The sequence below is a fragment of the Salvia splendens genome, chromosome 7 (genome assembly GCF_004379255.2).
Source record: "Salvia splendens isolate huo1 chromosome 7, SspV2, whole genome shotgun sequence".
Lineage (NCBI taxonomy): Eukaryota > Viridiplantae > Streptophyta > Magnoliopsida > Lamiales > Lamiaceae > Salvia > Salvia splendens.
The window spans coordinates 12,459,818-12,480,659 of NC_056038.1; the positions used below are offsets into that span (position 1 = coordinate 12,459,818).

General features: G+C 37.6%; 1 protein-coding gene and 1 pseudogene across 2 annotated transcripts; both read right to left on the reverse strand.

Moving 5' to 3' along the window:
* Window positions 1-381: 381 nt before the first annotated feature.
* LOC121810414 lies at window positions 382-9,546 on the reverse strand (annotated as a pseudogene).
* Window positions 9,547-10,800: 1,254 nt separating this feature from the next.
* LOC121742720 (protein CURVATURE THYLAKOID 1C, chloroplastic-like) lies at window positions 10,801-13,323 on the reverse strand. Of its 2 annotated transcripts, none has more exons than XM_042135958.1 (6): window positions 13,086-13,323; window positions 12,304-12,386; window positions 12,098-12,184; window positions 11,489-11,551; window positions 11,331-11,368; window positions 10,801-11,022 (listed from the first exon to the last, which is right to left on the reverse strand). In XM_042135958.1, the coding sequence occupies exons 1-6, from the start codon at window positions 13,189-13,191 to the stop codon at window positions 10,968-10,970; spliced, it is 432 nt and encodes a 143-aa protein (XP_041991892.1). In that variant the 5' UTR covers window positions 13,192-13,323; the 3' UTR covers window positions 10,801-10,967. The 2 variants fall into 2 exon arrangements, with proteins under 2 accessions (XP_041991892.1, XP_041991891.1); XM_042135957.1 differs by having other exon boundaries at window positions 12,304-12,389.
* Between the last annotated feature and the right edge of the window lie 7,519 nt (window positions 13,324-20,842).

Here is a 20,842-nt window from a genome sequence, read left to right on the forward strand (position 1 = left end):
ATTTGAGTAACTTCTGATCAACATTAGCAATCGTTCAAAATATATTTTCCACATATATCTTAGATTAAAAAATATTTAATCCTCTGTAACTTGAGATTTATAAATCATCCTCGATTTATAAATCATCCTACAATATAGAATGACTTTGTTCAATTTATTTATAATTTTAATATTAATTCAATTCCAAATCTAATTTTGTGTATCAAATAAACCCTAAATATTTGCATAAAATCTTGAAAGCCATTTTTCATTTTATAAGTGGATAGCATCACAAATGCCACAGTAGCAACATTGTTGGCACGTTATTAAATCCCAAAGCATAATGTTCCAACAAAAGATACATCTCAATTTAAAGTTTTAAAAATGTCAACATTATAGAAAACGAGATCATTGCTTGGATAAAGCAAGACTCTTTAGTTGAAATAAAAAAGTACATGAATGAACAAATTTTTGTAGCTCAACTTACTGCATACTCTTATATCGCGCTATACAGTATACATCGATACACACTAGATCGAACTAGCTTGGGCCTTAGAAGTCGCAAAACTGAAGCCGTATACAATAATTTGTGGCAAAAATGCAACAAACTGGAAGTCCGAAAATATTTATATGCTATCATGAAGCAGCCATTGATGAACTGAGGATGTGAATCTGCAAACAGTACAATATACAGATAACAGATGAATATGTGAGATGAATGAAATTATAATGGATAATCAACATTTCACCTTATTCACTAGCAAATTTACTTGCTCTCTGTACATCTCCTTTAGATCAACAATATCAGCACGGAGTTCTTCCAACTACACAAATTGTCCATTTCAATATCAGATTAGATGTCCACTTCGAATTGTTCAAATGAGAGCTAACATAAAAGGTGTTTTAATTTGAAACAGTAATCATAAAATGCATGTGTTCACTAGTTATAAACTTGGGGTTTTGGTCTCCATCCAGATAAGTTGTCTTTCTTCCAATACAAATGCATCACGGTGGAATAAAATAGTTAACGTTGGCAAGCTGTAAAGGAAAAAAAGTAGAGATACCTCTTCATCACGTTCACCCATCAACTCCAGTGCAGCTGAGTGTCTTCTTCTGAGTGCTTCTAGTTCTGCTCGAATTCCTGGTAGTGTAGCTGCTTCGGTCCGTAACTTTTCACACCTGCAAGTACAATCCATAGCCATTACAGAAGGGGGCGGACGTTAAAAGAAAAAAAAAATTCAGTAACTAGGAGGGTTTTACTGGTCTTATTTATTCTGAAGTTATAATCCTGCTCTACAGCAATGGCAACCTAAATAGCTTGATAGATCAAAAGGAACTCATGTGCTTACAAATCACACACAAAGAAGATGAAAACCAACAGCAAAACCTCACCTCTGCTGTTAGTTTGACTAATTCTTCTGCAAGCGAGTCACGAATGGATTCCAAAGAAGCCTGATGGATATCAAAAACTCCAGTTACTGGAAACATTCTAAACAGAAGACCTTCTTGCGTGGATAATTAAGAGGTACTTTTGCATAATTATCACTAGGTGTAGTAAACTGAACCAGATATCGCTCCATACCAATCTTGAAGCATATGATGCAAGCTCTCCCTCCTTTTGACGAAGAGCAGCTTCAAAAGTGTTGGATGTCACACTCTTCATATAATATGGACTCATCGCATCATCCCCGACAATTCTATTCTCGGAAAAGGTTTCAGATGAGCCCAAAGTGGTCTGCAAGAAAAAACTTTCTTCCATACTGTTCAAGCTGCTCGCACTCGAAATCTTACGAGTCAAATTGACTGTTAAAGTAGAGCATCAAAATCATCAGTAGACGAAACATATAAGTTTCTTGTGCATAGCAGATGGAATATACCACTATCAAATGCAGCTGACTTCTGCCTTGTTATGGGAACTTGATCAGGGACGGTAGAAGACTGAACGCGTGCAGCCCTTTCCTGATCCAGACGAGCAACCTTTTCCCGCTCTAGTTCCTGTTTAAGTATAACAACCTTATCTATAAGCTAGTATGTGGAACTAAAACTTGAACTAATTTTCAATCATTACTTTAGCCATATAAGGCATTCTCTGAGCATTGTTCGAGATACCAGCAAACAAAAGGAGCAGTCCAGCCCGAAAAGTAAAAGTAAAAATAAAAAAAGAAACAAAATTTGCAGCATCAAGCATTACAAGATCAAAGATAGGTTAATAACGTAATTTCTGGCTAAAACTAAAAGTGATACCTGTTGAAGAAGCTCTTGATGCATCAGTGCATCATGCAACTCCTCCTTATGTTTTCCCCTTAGTTCCTTCAATTCTTCTTCTAGCTGATTCACATGACTCTCATTGGTATCAGCTTCCTCCTTCAAAGCAAGATATTCCTGCCTATGTTCAGCTGCTTTATGTCTCTCCTTTTCAAGAGATCTTGTCAGCTGTGTCTGCTCAGCTCTAAGGCATGATATCTGCAAAACTCATCTACCATAAGCTGATCTTCAATATAATTAGTTGATCAAGTAATAGAACAAGAATACCTGAGCTTCAAGAACGTTTATCCGAGATAAAGTTTGAGTTAAACGTTCACTGATAGAGCGCTCCTTTTCCTCTGCAGCAGCGGCATTTGCCTCTGCTTCCTGTATTTATATCAAGAATTACTTTAGGTGCATCAAAACCATAATCACATGTAAGAGGCAAATCGTTCAGAAACCTGAAGTCGTGAGTTTAGTGATTTCTCTACAGCAGCCCAAGCTTCAGCCCTTCTGGCTGCTGTTTCCTGAGATTAATCATTATACATGAATGAGTACCGCTAGGAAAGCAAATCTAATCATCTCAAAAGATACTGAGCGCACAGCAAAACCTGCATTGCTTCAATCTGCCTTAAAAGGTCTGGTAGAGTCGGGAACTTGTGTTATTAACTCCTCGCACCTACGCTCACTCGCCTAGAGAAATAATTCCACATTAAATGATAGACATTTGAGATGCTTTTCCAGCAAGAAGATCTATCATCACAAAGGCCAAACTTACTTGATATCGTTTTTGAAGATCTTCAATATCCTTACGAAGCATATCTTCTCTGAAAACTGCCTGCAAGAGAGTAAAGGTAAATGTCAGTTTAGTACTAGGTGATGAATGAATATCCGCAATCTTCCTCTGGGAAACTAACCTGCTGCTCCGTTCTGGTCAGTGTTTGCCTTAATCCTTCAAGAGTTTGAACTAGCATACTTTCACGCTCCTCGGCCTCTCTTAGGCGACTTTCTAGTTCAGTTCTCGCTTCAGTATTTGCGCGTGCCTCTGCTAATGTTACGGCCTCTTTTGCTGCAGTAAGAGCATTTGTGTAATATTCTTTTTGAGCAGAAAGTTCAACTTGATTTTTTTCTACAGTTTCTTGGAGCAGATTTTCAGTTGCTGCCTTGTCTCTTTTTAAGCTCTCTACTGTATTCTCTTCAACCTATTAATGAATTTATATAAATTCCAATAAAAATGACAAAAAAGTGTCAAATTAGAAATAAAGAAATACAGGTACTTGTCAAAGAAAAATCTGGAGGTTGAGATAACAGAGGATAAAAAGATCTTGAAGCCAAATGACAAAATAACAATGTAAAGATCTTGAAGCCAGATGACAGAGTATAGAAAGATCTTGAAGCAGTTGTATGAAAAGTTTAGTGAGTGCCACATGGATAGAACTGTATCCAAAAACTATAAAGATAGTGATTCATGAATATATCACAACAAACACAGGAGCGCATCCCTTTTCATTTGTTTTACAATGTTTGCTGCAAGCAAAAAAGAATCAAGTGATTTCAGAATCACATGACACTAGAGATGAAAAACGAAGAACTTAACTAAAATGCATTTCAAGTGTGAAATGTGCAATATACTAATTCAATAGTCCAACCACTTCTCACATTGAATATAGTATAGACATACAATAGTCGGAAATTTGCAATTTCTGCAGAGGTGCTTGTAATAAATGGGACCCCATTCCCTAATATCAAAATATATCTATGAAAAACAGAAAATTACAGGCCTACCTCAAACATTTGCAAGATGCATAGAATTGGTAACTCAGCAAAATAAGCAATTAAGCATATTAAAATAATAAAAAGACAGACATGTAGATAACACAGAAGAAAAATACCTGTAGCTTCGTAAGGAATCCTTTCTTCTCTTCCTCAAGCCTTCCAATAAATTTGACAGATGAATTAGAGCATCTATATATTTCAGGCTGAAAATTCACAGTGGAAAAAATGATCCCAAAAAATGAACACCAGTGCCCTCAACTTTCTGATATGACCTTCTTGAGCAGCTTGTTTTTTCGAGAGCTGTTCCCCTGGAGATTGATGTGGCATCAGAGTTTTAATGCCAGTTGTAATCTAAACTTACTGAAGAATGCATATGAATGAAAATTATTGGAACCTGGAAGATGATTTTAATTTAAGTTTAACCTGTTATTGTGAGTACCAGAGTAGGATTGTGTAAACACAGGATAAAAACAAGAATGCACATTTGAAAAATGGTCCAGTTCATAAAGCAAGAAAACTTAGTCAAAATGTTCAGTGAAAAGCTCCATGAACTTTTCCTCTACTTTTTTCTTATTCTGTGGAAAAATCTCCTTGATGTCTTTCGATGCCCCTTTCCTACAACACCTGTGAGAACTGAGAAGCTAGAGAGAATAATAGGGTAAAAGTAACCTCAGAGAGACATTCATGTCAAATTAATACATATTCTCATACATGCAATTAAAGGTTCAAAGCAAATAACTCAATTATGTCCTCTCTTAAAGACTTCATCTTTTGTTTCTTCTATCTCGAGATTTATCCTAGTTCATATAAAGATGATTCAGTTTACACTTTCATGTGACATTGAATATTGTTTAAGCTGTTTAAAATCATTGATAGATGCTATGCTGCTCCAAAAAAAATCACACCTTCGGCCATCACTTGGTTGATTATTTCATCCTTTTCATTCAGGAGAGCTGCAGCATCACTTTTCTTATTTTGTTCCCTACGCAGTGTATCCCTTTCCCTAGTGAGAGCATAAACCTGAAATAAAGAAAGTATTAACTCCACTGATCGTAACAAAACAAACAACTCATAAAAAATAAATTGTAGAACTTAGCACGTTAGGCCTGTGTAGAGCAAATAGCTAGAAATGGCAATCAGGAGGTCAATATAACAAGAGTAAATCTGATGTAGTTTAAGAAACTTGCTACTGATTGGTTATTGAATATGCAAGTTAAAATAATAAATGAAACTAGTGGTACTATTACGACTGTGAGTAAATACGAAGATTATTCTTAAGATGCGTCATAGACAAATTTTCTTCTTGTATTAAGCACATCGGTTTTAATTTGATGTGCGCTGAATATTTATTGTTAAATAAAATTAAATTGAGAATAAATGGAGAATGAGAGAGATAAATAAGAAATTAAAAAAGAGAGAGAGAAAAAAAATGGAAAAAAGAGATGAAAGATAAATAGTAAACATAAAGACTAAAATATCCCTTAAAACTAAATAGGGCAAAAAAGTAGGAAAATAGTGCAAAAGTACATCAAATGAAATTAAGTGTTTGTCCAGTGATATACCGGAAATATGCAAACCATATTGTCCAGGGTCGATTTTTGTAGTTCACTCTATCAAATAATACTCAGGGTTAACAAAATTGTTGAATGATGGACATAAAATTAGTTAACCTGGGAAGAGATATGGAAGACTTAATTGTATGTGATAGTTTATTAGTATTTTAAACTTCTATGGGTTCATCAAAATTTATGTTACAAGAACTTCAGGGCCTACATCAAGTGGACAGTGATCTAGTACTCAAATGTATTATGCAACAAGTGCAACCATAGATGAAACAAAACATGCAAAGGTATACCTTTCTCTCAAGTACTGCCACCTTCTGATGATACTCCTCTCGTAGAGATTCAATTTCAGCTTCATTTGTTGATAGATCTGTCAAAATATGTTTTGTGTGTAACTGTGTTAGAAAAGTTTATGGTTGTAACATGCATAAGAATGTGGATAGATGCACATGGATACCTCATGACACAAACTCAGAAAAAAGACAGCTGAATACGATTAGGCATTGGTGAGACGACAGAAAAGAAACCAGAAGATATCATATGATATGCTAGATTTACAGTGTCACTATATACAATATATAGCGAAGGCCTTGAAAGTTAAAAGCCAGAGATATGCAATCAAGCTTTCCTTTTGTACAACCACCCGTGATCATTATATTTTCTTTACTCTTTTCTCGCAATCAAGCATTCCCTTGCTCTAATTTCAAGTTGTTACACTTGATTGAGTGATTATCCTGTTTCCTGTTTCTGAATTCTAGTCAGACTCACAAGAAATCATTTGTTGATTTGCCTAGGAGTACTAATTATGCACACATTGATATTTTGATAGTAGATGTCGAAACCCGGCAATACATGGTAAAAGCATCGAGTGCATGCTTATTCCAAAGACCAAGATCCGCAGAGACAGTCCAGCAGTAAAAAACACAAGAGGCCTTATGTTATACTCTGGGAAAGAACTAAACTATTGAGGTGCTCTCCTGCTTTATCAACTAACATCCATCATGATAATTGCAGTTTTTAGCTGCTCGTTTTCATTCTTCAACCTTGCAATTTCATCAGCCTTGGCCTGGGAAATAAAGAGGAGAGGGAGAATGGCTCTAATTACTTCTCTTTAAGAAAAATTACAAGACTTTCATATGCATAAAACAAAACAGAGTAACAAGATCGCTGGATGTTCTTAAATGCTACCTTCACATGTTATAAGCTCATATTCAAAGAGGAACATAACAAAAGAAATGTTATGGTAAGGAATATTTGGAGTAATAGATTAATTTTGTTCGGCCTTCTTGCTATAGAATGGCATTAGAGCCCATTTTTCGGAGAGGCACCTTTCATAGCACCTTTTCATAATTAGAGGAATAGGAATAAACTCTTTCGCTGTTCGAACAATGCATGTGGGCAAAAGTTTGTATCAGCATATAACACATGCCAGACTCCAAGAATAAGTACTACAACTTCAATACCTGACACTGTCTAGCAGCGCCATGCAATGTAGCTTCCATCATTTTCATTTCCTTCATCACTTTCTCATGTTCTTCACACTTTCACTCAGCTTATTCACCGCCCCAGCAAAATCTAAGTTCCCCAACGAGAACCACGCCATATTTTCAATCAGTCCGCTTAATCCACTCCACCAAATATCGCATTCACACCATCCGAGCTGCCAAACCGATCAAATCACGTATCCCAGCCCCCCAAAAGGAAAAGGAGAAATTTCACTCAATTGAGATCATCTCTACATCATTCAAAAAAAGAAAGAACACGGAAAATGAAGGTAGAATGTTGTGTTTATCGTTGATCAGTTTCGGAATGTGTAGAAATGTAGAAATCCAACACGATGAACAAGATATGAAGACTGAGAACTCAGATTGAAACACTCGAAACAAACTCAACGATGAGAACTCAACATAAACTCATACCAAAGAATACAAACTCACAAACATAAACAGAGAGAAAAAGAGAAACCAGAGAAATTTTTATTTTCACTCAAATCATGTTAAGGGCGTTTCCCTTAACAAGCACCGGCGGCGAGTTTCGCTCGGCGGTGGAGATAAAATTCCGGCGGCCAACAGGCTCGGCGGACGATTGCAGAGTTTCTGTGCGCGGGAGTCGCTCCCGTCGGGCAGATAACTCGGCGATTGATAGAATACTCCGGCGTCCAATTAGGATCGGCGGAGGGAATCCAAAATTAGGATTGGAAAACACACGTTATCTTTGGGAGAGAAAATATTTCATATATTGATTGAATGAATAAAAAAGATAACAGTCTATCCTATTTATAATGCTACTGACTTAATGAACAAGAAAACAAAGATATAGAAAAAGATATGATAAATCCCTATAATATCTGAACTAAATAATAATAATAGAGGTTCGTATCAACTCCCCCACGGTTAAAATCCACCTTGTCCTCAAGGTGGGAACCACGAAGCAAAAAGGAGAGTTGAAAGCAGAAGCTTCGGCGAGGCAACTCCTCCTGGATCAAACACACATCGAACGAATGAACGTCTCCCTTCTTCACTTCCATAAAAAATCAACAAAGGAGACTCAACTTTGTCGGAAAAATTCCTTGCCAAATCGAAAAGCTTGTCCACGCGTCCCAGAATGCCCAAGCATGGCATGTCTTTACTCGGAGGGATCAACCTTGCATCTTTGTCGAGCGATGTTGATCGATAATTCATACTTGGAACATCACCGACATTCAAATCCACATAGACACAAGCAATTACGAGTAAATCGATGTAAGCACCATCTCCTTTCTTGCCCCAACAATTTCCAACAACATTTTTGGATGACACTTGAACAACATTGAGTGAGGCTATTATCTTCTCCACTTCACCAATAGAACCATCCTCCTCTTTATCTTCTAGCAATGTCTCCTCCTTTTCACCAATCTTCTCATCATATACCCCAACGAGTACTTGTGATGACTCATTGTCGTTCTTGACAATCCCTTTGTTCTTGACGAACTCTCCAGGGGACTCGTTGTTTGGAACATCAAGAGGAGCGCCATCATTGTGAACATCGGTAACGTCATTGGGAACATCATCACCGAATACTATCGTGGGAGTATTATCAGTTTTCTCTTCGGCTAAATTCTCATCTTGAATGTTCTCCTCAAACTCCTCCCCATCATCCGCATAACAGAGAATGCGTTGTTTACACACATGTCCCATCACCCATTTCTCGGGACAGTGCCAGCAGAGACCCAACCTGGACCGTTCTGACTTCTCCGCCTGGGAGACCCGTATTAGCGGCAGGCGTGGCTGCTCCGGAGTTTGACTGGTCACACGTGCGGGCTGACTGTACATGTCCCGCGTTGGCTTTTCGGTGGAGTAGCAGGACTGGTGGGAGGAGGGCTGGACTCGAGCTCTCACCTCCTCCCGAGGGCGAGGTCGGTCCCAGCACGTCTCCGAGCATCGGGGCCGGTTAACGGTCGGGTAGCCGCAATCTTGCTGTTGCGCCGATGATTCATCGAGGCTGCATTAGCATAAGGCTGCTCACTTGAAGTTATTGTAGGAGATGACGGCAGGTAACCTTCAATACTCTTTTGTCTTTCTTCTTGTACAACCATGGAGAAAACCTTGGATAAAGAAGGCAATGGAACAGTAGATAGAATACTAGATCTGATTTGAGAAAAAGAAGGATTTAAGCCAATGAGGAACTGCATTGTGCAGTCATCCTCCTGGTATTTGTGCCACTTCCAAGCACTATCACAACAGCAAGTGGTGCAAGTACACCAAGCAAGAGGTTGAGAATGTTTAAACTCATCCCAAACAATTCTCAGATTTGTGAAATAAGTGTTCACATCCGAATTACCTTGAGTGAGGAACATGAGCTGTTGCTTGAGTTGATAAGATCGAGCTGAGTCGATCTGAGAAAAACGATCTCGTAGATCCAGCCAAAGTTCATGAGCATCTTCAATGTACATAATGCTCGAACAAATCTGAGGAGAAACATAATTACGAAGCCAGGAAAGCACCATACTGTTACATCGAATCCATGAAGGAGATAAGAGATCATCAATTGGAGGTCGAGGAAGTGCTCCATTGACAAACGAGAGTTTGTTCTTAGCAATCAATGCTGACAACAGATCTGCTCCAATTGATGTAGTTAGAACCAATCAACAAGTGAGGAACTAGCTGGAGACTTGGATTGTCGCTAGCATGAAGATAATACGGACTGGTGTTGTCTTCAACTGGAACAATCACCTCACCACCACGATTTCCTCAGGGAGGACGATTCATTGTGAGAGATAAGAGAAGATCGAAGCGGAAACGCAGTTAAACTGCTGATACCATGTAGAAATGTAGAAATCCAACACGATGAACAAGATATGAAGACTGAGAACTCAGATTGAAACACTCGAAACAAACTCAACGATGAGAACTCAACATAAACTCCTACCAAAGAATACAAACTCACAAACATAAACAGAGAAAAAGAGAAACCAGAGAAATTTTAATTTTCACTCAAATCATCAAATACATTCGGTTATGATCTACTTTTATAGTCTAGCTAAGAACCAAAAAGAAACAAAAGAGGTGCCAGCTCATCCTAACTAACTAACTAATTTTGAAAATATCTTCCAACGGTATTCAACTTCTTCCAACAGTCGAATTCTTCTTTCTTCACTCTTCCAGCTAAGTTGATGTATTTCAACAGAATGAGCGGTGATTTTAGAATGAAATCGGCAATATTAGAATTGGGGATTTGGAAGCTACGGATCCGTTAATGCGGAGCTCATTTGTAGCTGGATTGCAAACGAACTTTAACCGACATAAATTTTGACGCTGTATATTAAAATGTGTATACAAAGATGAATGATTAAACACCAACGAGGTTTACAGAACTTCAAACATTGTTTCATTAGGAGGAGTAGATTTTACTGTATTTAACTGAGTATAATTTATTATTTTACTGTTGTTATAGTATAGTAGTATTTGAATTTATCTATATGCCTCAAAAATAAATTCACATTCTTCCTTATGTTTTACTAACAAAAATAATTATACTCATTTTATATAGTCAATTGTTAGTCTTAATTGAAATTATTGATTTTGTACAAAATCATGCTACTTTAAAGTTTGTATTGGCAGTTGAAAAATATAAAAGTAAGGCTAGTAGAGCAATTATGTACACTAATTCAAAAGACACTTCATCACCTAATTCAATACTAATAAGTCTCATATTTATATGGATAAATAAATATAAATTTTAAATGTTGTTTCACGATAGATTCATTCGAATCTCCATTTATAATCACAATCACAATCACAATCACAGTATGTTACAAATTGAGGTAGAAAGTAGTTACACATTTACACAGAATACAACACTGATCACCTCTCGTTTTATAATCACACATGTTACAAAATGAGGTAGAAAGTTGTGTGCATCTTAACATTACTGCCCCAATATATCTGATATTGACTTGCTGACTTTTTGAGATAGTTCTTGCCTATATATACAGAGAAAGAGAAGGTAGTAATTAGCATAAATGGCGCCTGCAAAGACTCTGAAAAGATCGTTCGAACACTAAAACGGTGGACTTAAGGATGCATTTCAAATTCTAAGTGATGATATGACAATATATACAGCAAAGATGAAGCAAGGCGAATGTGCTGCCCTAATGCTTCTGAACTCGATGAATCAACAGAAATGTGAGGTAACTATCATGGAGTTCATATTACTCATCACAGATGATCTAACTAGCAAAGAGTATACGAATACAAATATGCAATGATACGACTTGAGGAGTTATCTTACCGGTCAGGTTTGAATAAGAGATATCGGTATGTGAACCACTGAAATCAAAATTCAAATATTAGTAGTTTGAAATATGAAATTCTTGATTAGTCTACCTCCCTTCGGATGAGAAGTTCCCTGAGGTAAGACCTAGAACTATGGAAATATTGGTCACTTACCGAAGCGAACAACAGCCCGATGAGCTCAAGCAAACTTGGAACAACAGGAAGTTTGTCGATGGCCTGTTTTAAAATCAGGATAATGAAAATTTTCAACAAAAGCAATGGAAAGCAGTCATATTTTACGATAGAAAAATGATAGACATGCTAAAAAGAGCAACAAATAGTCTTCCGAGAATAGAAGATAAAGTTAAGTGTGGCAAAAACTACCCATTCTATATATCAACCATATTCATCTAAAAAAAATCTGGAAAACAGAAGTGTCGCATTTATTAAAAATATGAACAAAAGATAATAATTTCACATCTACATAAATGGCAGAATGAAGAAAAAGGAGGAATAACTATAGCTGGCATGATTAAGATTGTTGAAGTTGTGGAAACTATGAAATTAGTTGAAGAATACAGCCAAGTAACCCCTGACACGAAACTGGTGGATTTTACTTCAAACTATTGCCAAATAGTACTAACTGAATAAACCCTCATGGTTGTGTGGGTTTACATTTTTCCCCTGCCACATCTTTTCTAGTTTCATTATGTAGCAGATATCAGACTGACTACTTGCAAACAAGTTCTTCGTTATCTATTGACAAGAACAGAAAGATGTTACCGTCACAATATTAACCGCTGCCCAGAAACCAACAACACCAGCGAATCCTAGACCAATCAGAGCCACCCGATCTTCAGAATTTTCCCACTAGACAAAGGAGTTGAAAAGTAAAGAAGATCAGCTCCAAAAAGAAGGAAGAGAAAAGATGTGGGGGAATCAGTATATTGACACAGGGGAGTATTCAGGCGATTATGAAAATGACTCACAATATCCTGAATGGACTTGCCAATCGAAGATTCTGAGCTTTCTCCAGTGGCCTTTGCTATCACTCCAAAGCGATGGAGTCTCTCTACTAGACATTAAATAAGAAAATTTAGATCCATTACAGACACAAGAATAGCTTTTAACAGATATAGTTAATGTCTAGCATCTGGCACGTGACGTGACACTTGGGCAGTTTGGTATAAATAACATTCTAAAATACATTAAATTCATCAACATACAATAAAACACCAATGCAAGAATACAAGTCGAAATGTAGAGTACTGATTTTGAGATGTACCATAATCTTCTACCCATGCCTTCGCATTTACAAATGTAATGCGACACGCGCATAGTTACATGACAGTACTTGCAAGCCTCTAGAATCCACTATGTAAAGAAACAAAAGAACCAAGCCAAAAGCATATGCTAGTTCAAAATTATAACTCCTAAAGTGAGCATTTGATATAACCTTCAAAACAAGAGTTATAACACCATCAGTGTCTATAAGCAGAAAATATGCTTCATTTGGGGGTTAATTTTAGCACTAAAATCATCTTCAAAATCATACTCCTAAATTATTAATAAGCTGACTTGAACATGCTACATACTTTTTAGAGTATCCCCATTCATACAACTTTGATCATCCAAGGACTCCAATCCAGATTGAGACGGAATTAACTTTAATTTGAAGCGTGGCAAGGTTTCAATTACAGCAAAATTATCTTCACCAACTAAAACTACTTCAATTTCAGTAACAATTCAGAAAAGCAAAAGCAGGGGATACCTCTGGCTGTCGGAAATGCGAATCTCTGAGGCGTCCCAGAAATGGGTTTTCTTCCATTGACCACCATCAACGGTGGGGAAGGCATCCTTGTCAAGATTGAAGCCATCTAACCCAGAATTCAGCGTAGTAAAGTGGTGATGGATATTATCAATTATGCGTTGAATTTGTCCCCAAATTTATAGGAAGCTCTAATATTGGAAGTCACCTTGCCGTGGAGAGAGAAGTTAAGACTCAAGACTTTTTGTGGAGAATTTGATTTTATTTAAAACTTTAAAAATAAATTAGTACTGGTGTGGTGACGTGATCCATAGACCTACCAAAGAGCAAGCGGGCGGACGTCCCGGCGGACGTCGGACCGGCGTGCCGGACATCCGTGCGGGACGTCCGCCATTAGGCGAGCGCGAGGTGGATGCGGACGTCGCTTGCGGACACCGGAGTTCCGCAGATTTCCGACGACGTCTGTCGTGACGTCCGTCATTGCGGGTTTCCGACGGACGTCCCGATTTTTATATGTTTTTTTATAATTATTATGGATGTCCGTTGGGATGTCCGTCATTGTGCAGTGAGATGTCCTTATGACGTGGTAGTGCATTGGGATGTCCTTATGACGTGGCCAGATGTGTTTTTGAGAAGATTAGTTATTACTATTATTATTAATTTTCAAATATGGAATAAATGACCAATAGTAATGGGACTGGACTCCTCAACTCAAATTATAAATTCTAATAAAATATTAATGTACACCGTATATATGTGTATAGTATGTTAATCGTACTATTTAATGCGCATGCCATGAGTACATACATGAATATTGAATATAAATAGGTCAAACTCCAATTATATACTCTTATTTCAATAAAATTCAGATGTGAGATAATATAAAAAATAATTGTGCAAAATTGCAAATAATCTAAAAGTGAGTTATTGTGGAATACTACCCCCAAATAAGGTTCTGGAAAAAAGAATAGCACAAAAAGAAGAAATAAAATTGGTTAGTACAAATCAATTTAAAATGGGAAGTACATGTGTACACTAATCAGTACTCCACAATGTAAAGCAGGAGTGAGTGTAAATTATTGTCTGCAGATGGAATGAGGGGATAGGGTTATCCATTGGAATCCACGTGGCAAAACATTAGCGCAACCTAGTGCAAAGCTCTTGTGTTTTCATAGTATTCAAGAAATAAGTTTCATTCCATGCAAAAATGTGGAAAACAGTTTTTTTTTTCTTATTTTTGATAATGATTTTTAATATATGATGAATAAGCATCACTACCATGTCAACGTGGAATTACAAGTTGGCTGAGAATGATATGAACATGGATAGGGCTCAGTGGCGGATCCAGAACTCGAATAGGGGGACGGAATTAAATATTAAAAATTAATATAACTTTTAAGAATAAAATTAAATAATATATTTAATTAAAAATAAAAAAAATAATACTACATTAAATAGCAAATATTTAAACTCCATAAATATTTCAAATGTTTATTTTGATATACTAATAAGATGCAATAAAAATTAAATAAAATAAGTATTTTTTAATAATAAATAGTAAAATATAGTATTAAAAAAATATTTAACTAAAAAATTAATAGTATAACAAAATAATATGTGTAAACTAATAAAAATATAGATTCATAAAGTATTTCAATGGTTTAATTTGGTAATAAGAAGTCATATGAATTGATAAAATAAAGAAAGAAAGGTCAAAAGAATAGAAAATGGTCTTATTGAGGTCAATCCATGGACCTCTTGGTTAAAAGTCCAAGAACATAACCACTAGGCTACTAACTATAATACAATATTTATTGAAAACTCATATTTTTTTATGCACGGAGGGGGCGATTTTTGCTATTTTCGGATCGATTATAAGGGATATTTAGGCTCTCCGAACGGCCGGGAAGGGGCGGTCGCCCCCTCCTGCCCCCTGGATCCGCCGGTGGTAGGGCTAGAAATTTATACTATTAAGGGCAAAATTATATACGATTTTTTTTTGGAATTTAAGAAGAGACATTTAGTGAAAGGTTAACACTAATAAACACTATTATAACAACTAATATAGGGTTGTGAACTTGCCATGAATATAGAGATTATCCCTTAAGGGTCTGTTCGGTATTTAGGTTGGGATTAACTAAATAGGAAATATTATGTTAAATTATTTAGTTTTAGATGACCAATTATTATTACTCAGTAATTGGTATGTTAAATTAGTGAAGTAAACAACTTAATTCCTCGTTTAGAATACTATTCCCTCCGTCCCATTTTAGGGATCAATTGAGTTGTGCGTTGGTTTCAAGAAATTTAAAGGAAAGTTGGTGAAAAGGATAAGTGATTAGTGAATCTCATTTATATATACACTTTAGTTTATAATAAAATGTGAGATGAATAGAGTTATTGGAATGTGAGACTTATTACTATTTATCGAAAATTCTAACTGGGACTTTTAATGTGGGACAAACAAATATTAAAAACTGAGATTGCTGAAGTGGGACGGAGGGACAGGGGAGTAGTTTGTATTTTTGTTTAAAAACTCTAATAAAAAATCATTAATTACCAAGAGCTTGCACATAATCCAAATCAGCGCAACCTATGGAATTTTGTTCATTTTGAGTAGCTACAACTTGAAGGGAAATATATTGGACGACCGACTCAGTCTTCTTTCAAATTAACACATTCCACAAATTAGCCCAACCTAGGAAATTTAATTGAACTATGTAGTTTAGGAACTATTCATGCATTGGATCGATTTACATAAATAAAAATTAGCGCAACCTAGAGAAATAGATTGAACTATATATGTAATAGGAACTGCTCATGCATTGGATCGATATACATAAATATGGTGATGAATATATATGCAGGATTCGATCAAATGGTGCAAGATATTACACAACAAATAAGTGTCTCTTCTGGTTTGTAATTGACTAGCTTAGAAGTTAGAACATGTTTACATATATCATTGGTGCCTGCTATAAACCAGAAAGATAAACTTACAACAATAGTTGCACTCTTCTGTACAATGAGTTGCTAGGATAGTTAAAATCCATTTCTTTGTGGTAATGACAAACACAGATTTTGCATGTTTTTAAGAACTAGATTTGACTTGTTTTAAATGTCAATCATGCAAATTATGTTCTTAAATTGCATATGTTATACATTTGGTATTTTTGACGTGTTTGTTGATAAATGATAGAAAAAGGTGAAAAAAAGGCCAAAGTGCAGCAGCCTCTGTTCGAGCCCATTCTGGAAGCGATTTTGAAGTCCAATCAGTGGCTACTAGATACCATTCTCTTCGTCTTCAAAAGACCTTCGCGTGGATACCTTAAATATCTAAATCGGAGTTCTGTGGAGAAAGTTATGGCCATTTTACAAACATCGAGCAGTGCAGTCAAAATCTGGCGGAAATTAGGCGGAAATTCACGGAAGAAAAGAAATTATTATATTGTGAAGCCAAATCTCTCCTATTTCTTGTAGGGCACGAAAATCATTAAAAATAAACCTTTCTCCGCCTATAAATACTCAAACCTAATTCATAATCTCTATCTCAGAGCCTCCAATCATTCTCTCTCTCTACACTTCTTCCATTCCATCTTCCACACATAATTCATCCATCTTCCATTGGAGCGGAGCTCTGCAGATCCAGGCAAGAAAAGACTGAAGATTGAAGATTCAACCTTGGGTTTTATCAATTTCTTTCATGTCTTATACTTTTATTTTTGTTTTTACTACTTGTCTATGAGTAGTTATACATCATTTGTAGTTTTTTTGGTGAAAACTATTATGATTATGTTTTGATTTATTGAATTGAACCTTTTTCTAGCTCTTGTGATTATTTTGCTTGTTCTTGTGCTTTTATTGTTCTTTTGTCTGGCCAACTTTAGAACTATGTCCGTCTAACTAGATTAATCGAGAGATAGCTAGTTTTATGTGGTAAAAGGAACGAGTACAACACATAGGTTTATCTGCACTCGAGAGAGGGGACCCTTTGTGAGGGCTTGGGTCTTAGGAACTTAAGGAGTTAGAATCTAATCTATTGGAAGGAGACTTTGATAGTTAGAGTCTAATCTACTAGATAAGTGCACTCGAGAGAGGGCTTATCTGAAAATCGCGACTTTCCTAATAATCCTGGAGACACATAAAGGTAAAGGTTATGTGAGATTAATCATCACTAGGTCGTAGTAGTTGGATCCTAAAACTCTACTTTCTTTAGCCTGTTTTGTATTATTTTGTTTCTATACGTTTTTTATATATTTTTTCTCTAGTTTAATCTTACTAAAACCCAAAACTCCATGTCTCTAGATAGTATATGACGTTTAGTATATGATAGCCAGTTGCAATCTTATTCCCTGTGTTCGATATTCCGGTACTGACCTTTAGCTATACTAGTTCTACCCTATATGCTTGCAGGTATTTTTAGTGTTAATAAATAGTGCATCAGGTAACATATGAAAAAGGTGAAGAAAGTAGAAGTTTGTGTTGGAGAAGATTACGGAGATCAATTCTCCAAATTACCGAAGATATGGGAATTATGCTATACCAAACATAGAAGATGCTAAATCATTGTAATTAATATCATAACCTTGTATAGAAGATCATAGGCCTATATTATAGTACTCTATGTACAAGAATTATATCATTGAATAAAACAATCCCTTCTATACCAATACTGTCGAACGTGGCATCAGAGCCGGCTGCCTCTCGGCTCAGAGAGTTATCATCATAGCCGGAAAATATACCAATCCCGACCCTTATTAGCCAAGAACCAGAGCAACCAACCCTACATCAAAATGTCAGAAACAGATGATACCAAAAACGGCGACAGCAAAGGCAATTCAGAACCGAAGTTGAAGAACAACAAAAATGTCAAGGTGGCATATAAACTCAACGGGAAAAACTACCCGTTATGGTCTCGACTTATGAAAGTCAAGATAGGAGGAAGGGGCGCGTACTCGCACATCCGGGAAGAGCACCCAGAACCCGAAAGTCGGAAATATAACGATTGGGAAGAGGACGACTTGGTGGTGTTCTCATGGATCGTCGACAACATAGAAGACGAAATCATTGCTGATTTCGCCCATCATCAAACCTCGAAAGCGCTTTGGGACAGCCTCGCTGTCACGTTCGAGAACAAGGCGGATAAATACCTCATCTACGACCTGGAGGAGAAAATAATCACGATTAAACAGGGGAATATGGACCTTGAAACATATTACCGGAAGATCCACGGGCTATGGATCAATGTAGATCGATGCCAAAAGCAGCCAGTCACTTGCTGTGACAAAGGAGTGAACCAATACCGAACCCACTCGAACGAGAAACGGCTATTTAAGTTTCTAGCCGGACTGAATCCAGAGTACGATTCCATCAAGCGCGACATTCTCAAGGAAGATCCCTACCCATCAGTTGAAGCCGCATACGGATGGGTAAAGACGGAGGCGGCTCGACGTCTAGTCATGCCACCGGCATCGTCATTCCCCACCCGCGAAGCCATCGGCGGAGAAGCCGGGAATACATCATCTGGGGATGGAATTGGGAGCGGATTCGTTGCCCAAAGTCAGCGTCCGCCATATCGGAACGGGGGACCGCTTCGCTCCACCGTCGCAACCAGCCGGTCGGGAGGGCGACCGGACAAATCCGGTCTCTGGTGTACCCACTGCCAGAAACCGAAGCATACGTACGAGACGTGCTTCAAACATCTCGGATACCCGGAGTGGTGGGAGGAAAGGCAGAAGACAAGGGCGGCACAGCCGCAAGCAAAAATGGCGGTCGGAGTAACCGAGGAGGGGCAACCGCGAAACCAGAGTGGAAACCATGGGGGAAGAACAAGTCGCGGGTCAGGAGATAACCCAGAAGGCCCAACCGACGGCGGTAACGTCCGGGGAGCCGGCAATTTCGTCGGGAGAGAAGGAGCGGTGCCGACTAATGGAGGTATCGGGTTTGGTTTGAGACCAAACCCTAGAACCCCCCTTTTAATTTCGATTGAAACCCCCAGAAACCACAAATTAGTTTTTCACCCCCACAAGAGTTCTAAATTTAAATGTCAGCCCCATATTTTGCAAAAAGACTGCTCTAATTTGTTTTTGACCCCCATCATGCTAAAAATTCGAATGATAGCCACAAATTATGTGATTTTGTATCTAAAAACCCTTTTGCTCCCTTAGAAAGAATTTCCGCTGCATTTCATGTGAGTAAGAGTACTAGTATGTCGAAGGGTTGGATATTTGATTGTGGGGCAACGGATACTATGACTCCGGATAGGAATGATTTTATTAACATGAGCACTGTTACCAAGACTTATATTAAAATGGCTAGTGGGGAATTGATTACGGTAGAAGGGTCTGGTACTGTTGAAATATCTCCTACTCTGCGCCTAGAGAACTGCTTATATGTTCCGACTCTATTTCAGCGATTGATGTCTATCAGTCATGTAACACGGGAATTGAATTGTACTCTCCTGATGCACCCTGATTTCTGCATTTTACAGGATATTCGGACGAAGAGGATACTTGGGCGTGGCACTGAGAAATATGGACTTTACTACGTGGACGAGATAGCTCAAACTGGTAGTGCGATGCTGGCTCACGGATCCATGAAACAAGACATTTGGCTGTGGCACCGAAGACTAGGACATCCTTCCCCTGGTTACTTTAAATTACTGTTTCCAAAACTTTCTATTCCTAATGATTTCTTTTGTGAAACCTGTGTTTTGGCGAAAAGCCACCGACAGTCTTTTAAAATTTCGAACACTCGTGTGAAATCTATTTTCTCTTTGGTTCATTCTGATGTGTGGGGTCTAGCACCTTTTATTGGGGGAAAGGGGTTTCGATATTTTGTTATATTTGTTGATGATTGCACTAGAATGACGTGGATCTATTTCGTGAAACATAAATATGAGGTGTTAGATAAGTTTGTCTTGTTTTTTAACATGGTTCAAACCCAATTTCATACTTCAATCAAAACTCTTCGATCCGATAATGGGAGGGAATTTGTTAACAACCCTATGGCAAAAAATTTTCAAGAAAAGGGGATGATCCATCAAACTTCATGTGCCTATACACCTGAACAAAATGGGGTAGCCGAACGGAAAAATAGGACAATCCTAGAAATAGCCCGTGCCCTCATGATTGAATCCAAAGTTCCTCGACATTTTTGGCCAGAAGCTATAGCCACATCCGTCTACCTCATGAACCGCCTACCCACAAAAATCCTGAACCGAAAAACCCCACTCGATATCTTATCCTCTAAATCCCAAATTCCCCAACATTTGAACCTTACACCTAAGATTTTTGGTTGCACGGTCTATGTCCATATTGACAAACACGAGAGAACCAAATTATCCCCATGTGCTACCAAACGTGTCTTCGTTGGGTATGGGGTAAACCAAAAAGGCTATCGATGTTTTGATCCCACCACTCGAAAAATGACCACTACCATGAACTGTAATTTTTTGGAGATCGAATTTTTCTACCACACCCACCTTAGTAGTCAGAGAGAGAATGAGTCTAATACTTCTGTGGACTATCTAAGTTGGGTCGTGCCACTTCCAAATTCTTCGATTGAGGAACCACCAGAACCAGTTGTCACTACCGCCGAGCATGTCTAGCCAAGTGAGTCATCTCAACCGCAATCCCTCGATCCTACTTCGCCGATATCCGAGGTAATCTCTGAACCGAATGTCCATACGGTTGATACTGCCCCGATAGATGCAGAGGCTGTCACACCTCAACCCTCTGACGTATACTCTTATAATACAT